This window comes from Danio aesculapii, chromosome 12 (genome assembly GCF_903798145.1).
Source record: "Danio aesculapii chromosome 12, fDanAes4.1, whole genome shotgun sequence".
NCBI lineage: Eukaryota > Metazoa > Chordata > Actinopteri > Cypriniformes > Danionidae > Danio > Danio aesculapii.
The window spans coordinates 36,562,955-36,576,539 of record NC_079446.1 but is presented as its reverse complement, the minus strand read 5'-3'; the positions used below and the strand labels follow the sequence as shown (position 1 = coordinate 36,576,539).

Here is a 13,585-nt window from a genome sequence, read left to right as displayed (position 1 = left end):
TGACCCTATTCTCCAGGTACAAGCAGGCGCAGCCATTTAAATCTTTTTGGCTTGAGACTTCCAGTCTCATTCATTTTTAGACATTAAAAAAACAGCTTGTTCTGCTGCTTGATGTTGCAAACATATTTTCTTATTATAGTATTCTGCTTTGTCTATATGGTCATGAACACACTTGTTTGTAGAGCAACTAGTTTGACTGTTTTCTGCTGTTTATTATTCCAAGTCATTTCTCCTATAGGCGACTGAATCGGAAGTTTAAAAACAATTGCAAAAATGAGCGCACTTCCACATTGTAGAATAAGGTCAATATATAGATACCTCATTAGGGGCTGTTTCTATGGTCCAGTATATATAAGCCGTCTGCCATATTGGCATGATCAAACCTGGTCTGTCAACACTTAAAAGAAGCTGACACCAGATTTGACTAGACAGGTGCCGTAACTCAGATAGGAGTAAGTTAATAGAGATGAGTTTAACCCGTCTGGTTGTACTTGTCTGGATTCAACCCAGTGTTATCAGCATGGGAGGCAGGAACACCAACAAGGCCTCTAAAAGCTCCAGTTTCTAGCATTACTTGCTAATGTGCTTCTTGAGGTCAGGGGAAGGATGCTTAGTACATAGCTAGCCCCCATTGCAGTGTCATCTTGGAAAACTATGATTTTTAATGTGCGCAATGTCACATTGACTATTGCAAGACATCAATAGCTAGGTTTTCCTCCAAAGATGATAATTACCCTTATGCATAAAACTGGAATATCTCAAAAAATATTCGCAAATCAAGGAGTTTTTCATCCAATGAGTCAAAGAGAACAAAATTTCCACTTTCTGATAAACTGGCACCAAATATAAAAAAGACAAATGGAATTTGCTCGTTAGGAGAAGCCATTGTGGGCCTTTTTCTTATATAATTACTTGCACCTCAGACGAAGACGAAATACAATGAATGTTTGATGACTTTTAGAGCCTTGAGACCACTTTTTGGAAGCGATGTCGTTCAAGAAAATTCTGGGAGGAAATAGTCCAATAGACGTTGGCTGTGGGATTCAAGAATGACCAAAACAACATTTCAGATGTTGTACAATGTGATCGGTCTGCTGTTAGTCTATAAATGCCAAGCCATCGCACCCATTTTGGTTTTCGTATGATTTGTTAAATTCTTATAACTTTTTGTTTTTATGCAAATTTTTCATTGAACTTTTTTGTGCGTGATATTGCAAAACGTGCATAAATATAGGTGGATGGAGGCATATCTAGTGTTTCTGGAGTGGTCAAATGTGGTGCCTATTCATATACACTCACTGGCTACTTTATAAGGTACACCTTACTAGTACTGGGTTGGACCCCCTTTTGCCTTCAGAACTGCCTTAATCCTTCGTGGTATAGAGTCAACAAGGTACTGGAAATATTCCTCAGAGATTTTGGTCCATATTGACATGATGGCATCACGCAGTTGCTGCAGATTTTCTGCTGCACATCCATGATGTGAATCTCCCATTTCATCACATTCCAAAGATGCTCTTCGATTGAGTTCTGGTGACTGTGGAGGCCATTTGAGTACAGTGAACTAATTGCCAGGATCAAGAAACCAGTCTGAGATGATTCACGCTCTATGACATGGTGCGTTATCCTGCTGGAAGTAGCCTTCAGAAGATGGCACACTGTGGTCATAAAGGGATGGACATGGTCAGCAATAATACTCAGGTAGGCTGTGGCATTGACACAATGCTCAATTGGTACAAATGGGCCCAAAGTGTGCCAAGAAAATATCCGTCTCAAGTTTGGACGTGTTGTGGGTTCAGAGATGCTCTTCTGCATACCTCTGTAGTAACGAGTGGTTATTTGTGTTACTGTTGCCTTTCTATCAGCTGGAATCAGTCCGGCCATTCTCCTCAACAAGGCATCAACAAGGCATTTGCGCTTACTGAACTGCCACTCACTGGATATTTTTCTTTTTCAGACTATTCTCTGTAAACCCTAGAGATGGTTGTGCGTGAAAATCCCAGTAGATCAGCAGTTTCTGAAATACTCAGACCAGCTTATCTGGCACCAACAACCATGACATGTTCAAAGTCACTTAAATCACCTTTCTTCCCCATTCTGATACTTCGTTTGAACTGCAGCAGATCGTCTTGATCATGTCTAAATTAAGTTTAGAAATTTGTGTTAACAAGCAGTTGGACAGGTGTACCTAATAAATTGGTCGGTAAGTGTATGTGCAATATATAGACATTTTTGACATGATCCCGAAAGTAACCACATAACAACACGCTATGTATTCTGAAAACTTCAGCAGAACATACTAGTTTTAGTTGTTATGGATCTATTTTACACACCATTGCAAATATAAATAATAGCTAATTGTTTTGTTTTCAGTTACACTCAGTTCAATTGCTTTGTAATCCTTTGTATTTTCACAAAAGATTTCCCCCACAAAGCAGCTTTTCTGAATCCCTGGCGGGCGTGCAGGGAAAATCCTCACTATGGAGTCAGATCTGTAGCTGAGCCAATGATATTGTTTGTCTGTTTGTTTGTTGCACTCTCCCTCCAGGAGATGTATAATGTTGGCGTGCTGCAGTTCACGGTGTCACCTAAAGGCGGGTTGTCCACTGTGTGGCTTTCGTCAGACTGAGGATTTGGACTGCATTAGTGCAGGTCTGAATCAGAGCAGGTGGTGGAGAGACAGGGATTGAGAAGAAGAAAATAAAAGAGTGAGGGAGGGAGGAGTTTGTGTTGCAAACATACATGTATGCACAGATCAGACAAGAGTGGGGAGAAGTGGAGGACACAAAAAAGGATAAGATTGCAGAAACGCATACAGGAACAAAGCAAGACATGGAGTTGCGTGAGATATTAGAAGAAAAACGACGTCTAGACTGCCGTGGTAATCTGGGACATGAGCCGTGCTAAACAGGTCACTGCAAACTTACACAGACATATGGACAAAATGGGGGCCAGTCGTCCATTGCCCAGTGCGCCCAAAGGTAAATAAGAGCTAACCTAGACTAAAGCATGAAGAAAGACGAGAGACTAAATTTAGAATAATCTTTTTTTTTCACAGATTCGTTAAGTGCTGCAATTGAGGCCATAAGTGTGAGTACAGAACTTGTTGAGGACGAGCTGAAGCCATATTTGGATGCAGTGTTGAATGTTGCTATAGAAAGAAGTGAGTGTCTTATATTTTAATATAAAATATTGTTTTTTTAGATTTAGATGGGGTGTCAAATGTTTGTGACTGAAAAAGAGGTATTGGTATATTTATAAAATGCCTAAGAAGTGAGTCCCTGCCACTACTTGTTTATAAAAAAAACTAGGCCCTTTTAATACTTTGTGACGTTTGATAATATTATGCAATGGTTTCTTTAAGAGATAGTAGTTGCCAGTCAGCATGAGCTTGTTTGAACTAGTTCGATGCAGAATGTGGCAGCACCGTGTGTGAGTTCTGAAAGCTACTTAGTGCGTATTGCAATTACACTTTGGCTTTAGTCATCACTCAGGCTACTATCGTAAGTTATAATGCATCTCTATGAAATGCTCGATTGTGATTGGTCAGTTGCAACACTCAGTGGGCAAATGTTTTTGCATAATGACTATTTTGTTAAAAGCGATGCTCTTTTTGTGTCTCTCCTACCACTCTACATTCACTTACTGCCCATATTTTCATATGATTTACACTTAAATCAATGCTAAAAACCAGGATAATGTACATCCTGATTATGCACTGAGATGATTCAAGACCTTGTCAGGTTTATTTTGTGATAACGACCAGCTTACTGTGCATTATCCCTTACATTTCGCAAATCGTCTGGGCACAGGTGACAAACCATAATTAATATGTCAACAAGGATGTCTATTAGAAGGATACGCAACGCCTGTGGATTTGAAAACAGAGAAGCTCTAATCCGCATTTGTCTCTGTGAGAGGCACTGAGTGACAGGAACGATTAGCCAGACTGCTCACTTGTACACAAGCAACTAGATAGCCAGCTGTGAACATAATGTGTGTGGTTTGTTTTGAGTGTTATACACTATAACAGTATGATTCAGTTTAATGGTTTTATTTATCAAAGATGTTTTAAAGCAGGGGTGCCCAAACTTTTTCTTATGAAGGGCCAAAATCCAAGCTTGACCGAGAGCTGTGGGCCGAAAGTAAATATAGCAAACTGTTTTACATTAAAGTTGCCATGGGGTAATTTCCTAAATTATTTCATAAACTTTATAAATACATAGAAAAAATTAAAAGGGGGTTCAAGCATTTAAGGACTTTTAATGCTGATCAAGTCAGAATTTATGGCTGACATTAAAACACATCCTTAATAGACAATGTTAACACAGAGGCAAAAATTAAACAATAATATCAATAGATTGTAAGAATGTATTTTAGTGATGTGATAGAAGTTATTTAATAAACTGTTTGATTGACAGCAGATTTCATTTAAAAAAGCAGTCCAGAAAGGTCAAATCTATCAAATGATATGTACTGTAGATCAAGTGTATTTGTGAAAAGTTGTGTAAAATCAGCATTTTCTTTTACAGTTTTATTTTATTTTGCTGTGAAAAGCACAGAGAGCAGCTATAAGTGGTCTTGTGCTGCCATTTAGCAGCTAAAATGGTAATTAAACCACTAAAATAAGCATCAAGACACACTGAAACTACTGTTTTCAGACCTTTTCTACGGTTATAGCACCACCAATTGTGTGATCTCTACAAAATCTTGCCCAATTGTTTACAATCATATGTCACAGGAGTACAACACATTTCATGAGGTTTTGATTTTTCTTTGCATGTTAATAGGAAAGCAGGTCCATAAAGACACTGCGTTCGTAGCTGTAGCCCATTACAGCTATCCAAAGTGCAACTTTTTTTCAATAATTATTGATCTACTCAGTCCAGAGATTCTTACAACACTGGTTTTGTGGCGATTGACCAAAATAACATGGACTAGTTAGCAAAAATAGATTTTGCATATATTGAAGAATCTTAAATGAACAGTTTGAGTGACAGCAGTGATTTTAATGTGAAAGTGTTCAGTATGAGCAGCCCTTTCAAACGATATGCAGATCAAGTGTCTTTGTGTAAAAGTGTGTAAATGAAGTACATTTACTGCATTTTTAGTCCTTTAGCATGTTAAGACATATTCAATGGTTATAGCGCCACCTGTTTTCCGATCCCCACAAAATTTTGTATGCTTGTTTACAGTCATATGTCACATGTGCACATGTGCCAGATTTGGTCAAGTTTTGAGTTTTCCTTTTGTGTTAACAGACATGTATGTTCATGTAGACACACCCCTTTTGTAAATGAACCTGTTACAGCTATTAAAAGTAGAAAGTTTAACTTTTTTTCAATAATTATTGATCTAGGCAGTCCAGGGATTACTACATGATTTAGATATGACAATAAAACAAACAAACAAACAGATAGATATGGCAATAAAATAAACAAACAGATAGATATGACAATAAAATAAACAAACAAATAAACAGATAGATATGACAATAAAATAAACAAACAAACAAACCGATAGATATGACAATAAAATAAACTAACAAACAAACAGATAGATATGACAATAAAATAAACAAACAGATAGATATGACAATAAAATAAACAAACAAACAGATAGATATGACAATAAAATAAACAAACAGATAGATATGACAATAAAACAAACAGATAGATATGGCAATAAAATAAACAAACAGATAGATATGACAATAAAATAAACAAACAAACAGATAGATATGACAATAAAATAAACAAACAGATAGATATGACAATAAAACAAACAAACAAACAGATAGATATGGCAATAAAATAAACAAACAGATAGATATGACAATAAAATAAACAAACAAACAGATAGATATGACAATAAAATAAACAAACAAACAAACCGATAGATATGACAATAAAATAAACTAACAAACAAACAGATAGATATGACAATAAAATAAACAAACAAACAAACAGATAGATATGACAATAAAATAAACAAACAGATAGATATGACAATAAAATAAACAAACAAACAAACAAACAGATAGATATGAGAATAAAACAAACAAACAAACCGATAGATATGACAATAAAATAAACTAACAAACAAACAGATAGATATGACAATAAAATAAACAAACAAACAGATAGATATGACAATAAAATAAACTAACAAACCGATAGATATGACAATAAAATAAACAAACAGATAGATATGACAATAAAATAAACTAACAAACAGATAGATATGACAATAAAATAAACAAACAAACATATAGATATGACAACAAAATAAACAAACAAACAGATAGATATGACAATAAAATAAACAAACAAACAGATAGATATGACAAAATAAATAAACAAACAAACAAACAGATAGATATGACAATAAAATAAACAAACAAACAGATAGATATGACAATAAAATAAACAAACAAACAGATAGATATGACAATAAAATAAACAAACAAACAGATAGATATGACAATAAAATAAACAAACAAACAGATAGATATGACAATAAAATAAACAAACATATAGATATGACAATAAAATAAATAAACAAACAAACAAACAGATAGATATGACAATAAAATAAACAAACAAACAAACCGTTAGATATGACAATAAAACAAACAAACAAACAAACCGATAGATATGACAATAAAATAAACAAACAAACAGATAGATATGACAATAAAATAAACAAACAGATAGATATGACAATAAAATAAATAAACAAACAAACAGATAGATATGACAATAAAATAAACAAACAAACAAACCGATAGATATGACAATAAAACAAATTAACAAACAAACAGATAGATATGAGAATAAAATAAACAAACAGATAGATATGACAATAAAATAAACAAACAAACAAACAAACAGATAGATATGAGAATAAAACAAACAAACAAACCGATAGATATGACAATAAAATAAACAAACAAACAAACCGATAGATATGACAATAAAATAAACTAACAAACAGATAGATATGACAATAAAATAAACAAACAGATAGATATGACAATAAAATAAACAAACAAACAAACAGATAGATATGACAGTAAAATAAACTAACAAACAAACAAAAGGTTACATTAAAATAGAAACAAGAATCTCTGTTAAAGGCATTCTCCAAGCCATCCCAATCATTTTCTAAACCTTTCTAAGTTTTTTCTTCTGTTGAATTCTAAAGAAGATATTTTGAAGAAGGCTGCAAATTTGTAGCCACTGACTTCCATAGTATTTGTTTTTCCTCCTATAGAAGACAATAGGTAACAGGTTTTCAGATTTTTCTCAAATTATCTTCTTCTGTGTTCAATCAGGGAATCTGCGGAAAAAGTCTTAAAATGTCTTAAATCTCAAAAGCTAAATTTTAGGCCTTAAGAAGTCTTAAATCTACTGAAATATTGTGTTGTAGGTCTTAAATCTTTTTAAACAGGTCTTAACTTCCCTTTGTTCATGTATAGCTACTCAATCTGGCCATTTCACAATCACCAACAATCCCAATCTCAATAAAACGTTTAACTTTTTATTTTAAAATAGCATTTAATTACTTTCCTTACAGTAACATTTGTTTAAAAGTTCTCCATTTATTTACGGCTGAGAATACTGACCTGACCTATATTTTTATTATTAAGTTATTATTATTGTATTAATAAATGTACTAAATTATAATCATTTTTGATAGGACAAGTGAAAATCTTTTCCAACTGGGATATTCGAAAATAAATCCTTAGCATTTAGCACTGTATAAGTCTAAAATTTCACTCATAATGGTATTAAAAATGTCTTATAAATCCTTGAAGTTAACTTGGTGAAACCTGCAGAAACTCTGTCAATAGAAGAAAGAAAGGAAGACAAACATGTTCGGAGTAAGTGAAGACTGAGAAAATAATGACAGAATTGTTTTGGGTGAATTGTCCCCTTAAAGTAAAATGGGGGGTAAAAGCACTACATATGACTGAAGACTGGACAATGGCTGCTGAAAATACAGCTTTGCCATCACGAAAACAAATTACATTTCATATATATTAAAATATATGATGGTGGTAGTATATCTTAAAATGATATGTATTGTTTTTGTCTGTCCTAGAAAATGGTATTTCTGAGCAAGTGGTGGAAAGTGGGATTCTGCCAGTTCTGGCCCAGATTTTAAGAAGAAAGAGCACACTCACCACTCACACAGCAAGACTGGTTGCTGAACTGGCCAGAGATGGTAAAAACACACGTTTTATCTATGAATATAATGTCTGCATTTATTGGTGTAGCCTTATGGTTGACCTCAAGGGTGGTGCATTTATAAGAGCTTACTATTAGCTAGACTTTGCTCTCAGGTTGCTTTTAGAATTGAAAGTAATAGCAGATTTTGTCAAGCTTTTTGTCAATTGACATTAAGTTAAAACGTATATTTAAAAAGACTATATTGATTATTCTATAATTCCATCTGTCTTTAGCTCCTGTGAGAGATCAGTGCTTTGACACTGGCATTGTGTCTGCCCTTGTGACTTTACTGCTAAGCCAAGACCAGGACCTCCTCCTTCATGTTAGCCAGGCCATCGCCAGGATCTGCTATGACAGCAGTGAGTGGACCTGTACCATTGCCCTTTTCTTCTAACCACAGGTCTTATAAGAGATCTGATGTAAATATAAAAGACAGGGGCTCAATAACATGCTTGTATGTAAGAAATATCAGTTTCAAGCCAGTGATTAAGGATGTAGATGGTAAATAATTGAGTAGATACTGCTACTATTACCCCTAGTTGATCTGAATTCATCTCTATGAGAAGTGCCCATTTCTCAACCACAAACCAACAAGTGGGAATATTTTAAATTAGACAAAACAAGAATTAAAATAAGCTAAAACTACACAAACATTATACTGAACTCTTATCTGTTTATGATTAGGCCAAGCTGTAAATATGATATATTAGGCAGAAATTGAAAGGCAGATTATGTTGGAGATAATGAGGAGCTTTTAAGTCAAAATGGTTGAGATTCACTGCTTTAGAAGGACTCGTATCTAAGATGATGCGGTCCAGATGAGCATTTTGTGAATTGAATTTGTTTTGCATTTGCTGGAACAGTTTGCTTTATCTAGAGAGATGTAGAATGAAAAAGGGCTGCGTGTGGTCGATAATAATTTAGGCACAAACTAAAATATTTAATGGCAGGATTCTAAGCAAAATATCCTCAGATTTTTACTGCAGCTGCTGTTTTTAGAGAATATGAAGAGAAATTATGATCAGGTTTTTAAAGGGATACACAACCTAAAACTGAAATTTCTATCATTGTTTTCTCCTGTCATTCCAAAACGTTCGCTTTCTTCTATAAATCATAAAAGAAGCGATTCTGAGAAATGTCTTTGTTTTTCAAGCTCTTTTGAAAATTAACCATGGTTATTGTAGTCAAACCATGGTAACCACAATTCAACCATGGTTTTGCTACTCTAACCATTTAACTGTGGCATTTGTAGGAATACTGTGGTAAAACAAATGGGGTAACACTTTCTTTTAACGGTCCATTTGAGTATTAGTAAACTATCAGCTTAATATCTGTTGATACTGCTCCTTCATCAGACATTTACCTGACTATAAGAAACTTTGTAAGTCAACTTACAATAACCTTACCCCAACCTAACAGTCTACTTAAAATCTAATGCAAATTAGTTGGCATGTAGATGCAATGTTACTTAAATTCAACAAAAACATGGTTACTAGATTTTACTATAATAAAACCCTGGTTAATTTTCATGAGCTAAGAGATTCCCATGCTGTTTGGTTTCCAAAATGTGTTATTTTGTGTTCTGCAGAAAAACAAAATGTATACAGGTTTGGAGCGGTGGGATGATAACAGAATTGATTTTTTGTTTGAGTATCCCTTTAAGATCATGATCATTCATTTCAGATTTTTAGGGCTCTAAGATGAAGTATAATCCCCATTTATGATTGATATTAAAATGCATTTTTTTTTTAGTCCAATCACAAGTGGGCATTGCTAAATACGTGAGTAAACATGGGTAAATACATGAGTAAACAAGGTCTAAACTCTTTTGACAACCACATACTGTAGTTAAAAACACTTTGCTTTAACATTGTAATCATTCATATGATTGAATGCATTCGAAAAGCCACAAAAGACCACTAACTCTCCACTTTCTGACTCAAAATGTTCATTCATGCATCGCTGCCTTGTACCAAAATGCTCAAATTACAATCTGACACAATTAGATTGAATCCTTTTTGGAGTTCATAAGTAAGTTAATGTTAATGCCTTAAAACAGTAAACATTAATGCATCTAAGCAGACCACTTGAGACCATCTGAGATGGTTAGATAGTTAGCTGATGCACCCATAAGTAGAGTCTAGCAAACTGCATTTTGACTCTGCAATTCTGGATGTAAGAGTAATTATTTTCTTGCCAGACTTGCAGCAGGAGCGCTTCCTGAGGCTCGGAGCTGTCCCACGACTGGTGTCGGTTCTTCTTCAACACAGTAACAATGAAGCACTGCGGAGCTCTTGCCTTCTGGCCTTATGCAACCTGGCCGACATGGGTGAAGAGGATGGCTCTATGTTCTCCTGGGAGGAAGGGGCTCATTTCGGAGAGGGTGAGCATGTGTTTCGCGGCACCTCGCGGTATTCTATCGGCTTCTCTTCAGCCGTGACTGTGGTCAGGCTGAAACAGTGGACCAACGGCCAATACTCTGTGGCAGTGGAAGTGCTTCAAAGGTGCTCCACAATGCTGTGGGGCGCAAACAATGGCCACCAGAATGGACACCGCTTATCAAACTTTTCCAATCTAAGCAGTTGCCCAAAATTGTATAAAGTTATCAAATGCTCGGTGAAGAACATCCCGAGAAACAGGAATCTGAGGGCAGCAGTGCTTCATACCCTCCTGTGAAGCTTAATTGTCTTGGACTAATGCTATTAATGAATGTTTGAGGTGGCCTAAACGGGTGATCTGGTGTAAACCATGTCCCGACATTTAAGGAGCTCATTTCAGCCATTTATGTAACAAAATGGATCTGAAAGACATACAGTATAACTGCTATTGCTGAGGATACAGATCGAAAGCCAGGTCACAAGTTTTGTTCAGGCAGTTTAAGACTTAGAGTTCTGTGCTGGCTGTGCACAGAACATGAGAACAGGTGGACGCCGAGCTGCAATCTGCTAGCCTTTCTGAACTCTCTGATTAGTCCATAAGAGGCCTTACAGTAGTGGATTATCCAGACCCAACGTTCAGGGTCAGAGCAGCTACACTCACCCAGGTCACAATATGCAACTGTGTTGCAAAATGCACCAAGGGAAATGGATTTACAGATGTCAGTTTTGACTTGCTGTATGTTTACAGTGTTCAGGTTTAGGTGAAGGCAGATTAGTAAATGAATCAGTGGTACTAACCAGTATAACTGGGTTTCAAATTGAATTCATGAGCACAGCAAATATTAAAGTCTATTAATAACCATGTAGAAAACCTCTGCTCAAGTGGCCTATACCCATATTTTACGCAAGTAGGCCCAGTGATTTCACACTATACAGGATTCCTACAGACATTGAAAAAAGTGGACTTGAAGTGACTAGATTTACCTGTTTAAATGTTTGGGGTTGTTCATATAAAAATAATAATAATAATAATAATTTAAGTCTTAATATACAGTTGAAGTCAAAAGTATTAGCCCTCCTGTGAATTTCTTTTTCAACTATTTCCCAAATGATGTTTAACAGAGCAAGGAATGTTTCACAGTATTTCCTATAATATTTTTCCTTCTGGAGAAAGTTTTATTTCAGCTAGAGTAAAAGCAGTTTACTCTTTTACTATATTTTAATTATATTTTAACTATATTTTACTATATTTTAAAACCTATTTTAAGGTCATTATTATTAGCTCCCTTAAGTGATTTTTTAAAATTGTTTACAGAACAAATCACTGTTACACAAGGACTTGCCTAATTACCCTAACTTGCCTAATTAAGTCTTTAAATGTCACTTAATCAGAAAACTAGTATCTTAAAAAATCTAGTAAAATATTATGTACTGTCACAGTGCTTCCCATAGATTTGAAATATACTTGTGGTGGTGGCAGATTGAAACACACCTTTAACCCACATAACATAAATAGTTAATTATATGTGACAAACAAAACTATTAAATTTTTAATAATAATTTTATTTATTATGACTATGTTATATACTGTTTATTTTCAATAGGTTAAATTAAAAAAGACTTGAAAAAAAAGACATCCACTATTTTTCTTACTCATATGCTATACAGAAGCTATGTGCACTCACTGACAGGGAAAATCTGCTTCTCTCTCTTTCAAGTTCAAAGCAAACTTGAATGCCAAAGCATTTTAGATATGTATATAAAATAGCCTATGTTTTATAGCCTAATGTCATCATTAAATTAATAAAATATACAGAAAATTTGAAATAAATGACAGAAAAAGGAATAAGAAGAGACAATATCTCTAAAAAATATCATAATTATAAGATTAAAACATGTAGATTTAAATAAGGCAAATGTGTTGATTAACCATTACTTATGGTGTAGGTATATTTTGACCAGTCATTTCGTCCTCTCCGAGTAAAGTTTTTCGGAGTCGTTTAGAATAAAGAATCTATTATTGAATGTTTCTTTTGCTCTCGTGACTGTCAGCTGCAAAGCCAAGTGAAAGTAAGCTTTAATGCAAAAACGCTTATAATTAACAAACGACAGCTTTAGAAAGCAAAAGCAAAAGCCGAATCCCGGACATTTCAGGAGATTTAGAAACCCGGCCGGACAAATTTTTTAAGTGCCAAAAACGCACGTCTCTGTGGGTCTGCAGTGCAGGAGTGCTGACAGTTTATGTGCGCACAGAATTAAGGGATAAACGAGAGAGGATTTTCCACTACATAATCGATCGCGGCTGATTGGTTATATTAGGCGGATACAAAATTGTGTTGAAGGATGATAATAATAGTAAAAAACGTGTCACTAAATATACTTGGGGGGCCGTTAATATACCTGGGCGGCCCGCCCAAGTAAATTGTTGTGTTGGAAGTACTGCTGTCATCATGGCTAAGATAAAAGAAATCATTTATTAGAAATTGGTTATTAAAACTATTATGTGTGGAAATGTGTTGAAAAAAATCTGCTCTCCATTAAACCGATATTGGGGAAAAAAATAAACAGGGGCGCTAATAATTCTGAATTCAACTGTATGTACAGCAAGGCTGCTAATATTGGTTCATAAATATAGTAAGCAACAATTTAAAATAATCTTAAGAACGATGAACACATTTGTGCTGAAGAACAGCCTTTATGTAAAATCCTAATCTTTTGTAAAATTGATCATATATTTGTCACTTTTGTTCAATTTAATGTGTTTTAGCTATACAAATGAATTCCTCAATATAAAACAAACTGACCCCAAACATTTAAATATTACTGCATGTCCATTTTTTATGAGTCTATTATTGTTCCAATGAATCAATTAACACCAGTTCTTAAATTGGAGCGAATTATTCAATAGCAGTCTTTGTGACTCTACATATGACAAAAGGATTGAAGGATCAATGGATAAACGAAATGATGGGA

At 34.6% G+C, this 13,585-nt stretch overlaps 1 protein-coding gene across 2 annotated transcripts; it reads left to right on the top strand.

Annotated features, from left to right (window-relative positions):
* Positions 1-2,686: 2,686 nt before the first annotated feature.
* si:dkey-21e13.3 (uncharacterized protein LOC100150043 homolog) lies at positions 2,687-13,553 on the top strand. Of its 2 annotated transcripts, XM_056469733.1 has the most exons (5): positions 2,687-2,981; positions 3,059-3,163; positions 8,107-8,229; positions 8,468-8,593; positions 10,435-13,553. In XM_056469733.1, exons 1-5 carry the CDS (start codon positions 2,894-2,896, stop codon positions 10,908-10,910), a joined length of 918 nt encoding a protein of 305 aa, XP_056325708.1. In that variant the 5' UTR covers positions 2,687-2,893; the 3' UTR covers positions 10,911-13,553. The 2 variants fall into 2 exon arrangements, with proteins under 2 accessions (XP_056325708.1, XP_056325709.1); XM_056469734.1 differs by lacking the exon at positions 8,468-8,593.
* The last annotated feature ends 32 nt before the right edge of the window (positions 13,554-13,585 follow it).

Excerpts from the sequence above, each read along its gene's own strand:
- si:dkey-21e13.3 (XM_056469733.1), top strand. The coding sequence starts at position 2,894 with ATGAGCCGTGCTAAACAGGTCACTGCAAACTTACACAGACATATGGAC. Across the intron at positions 2,982-3,058 it reads ATTGCCCAGTGCGCCCAAAG|ATTCGTTAAGTGCTGCAATT; the intron begins GTAAATAAGAGC and ends TTTTTTTCACAG. Across the intron at positions 8,230-8,467 it reads TGCTGAACTGGCCAGAGATG|CTCCTGTGAGAGATCAGTGC; the intron begins GTAAAAACACAC and ends ATCTGTCTTTAG.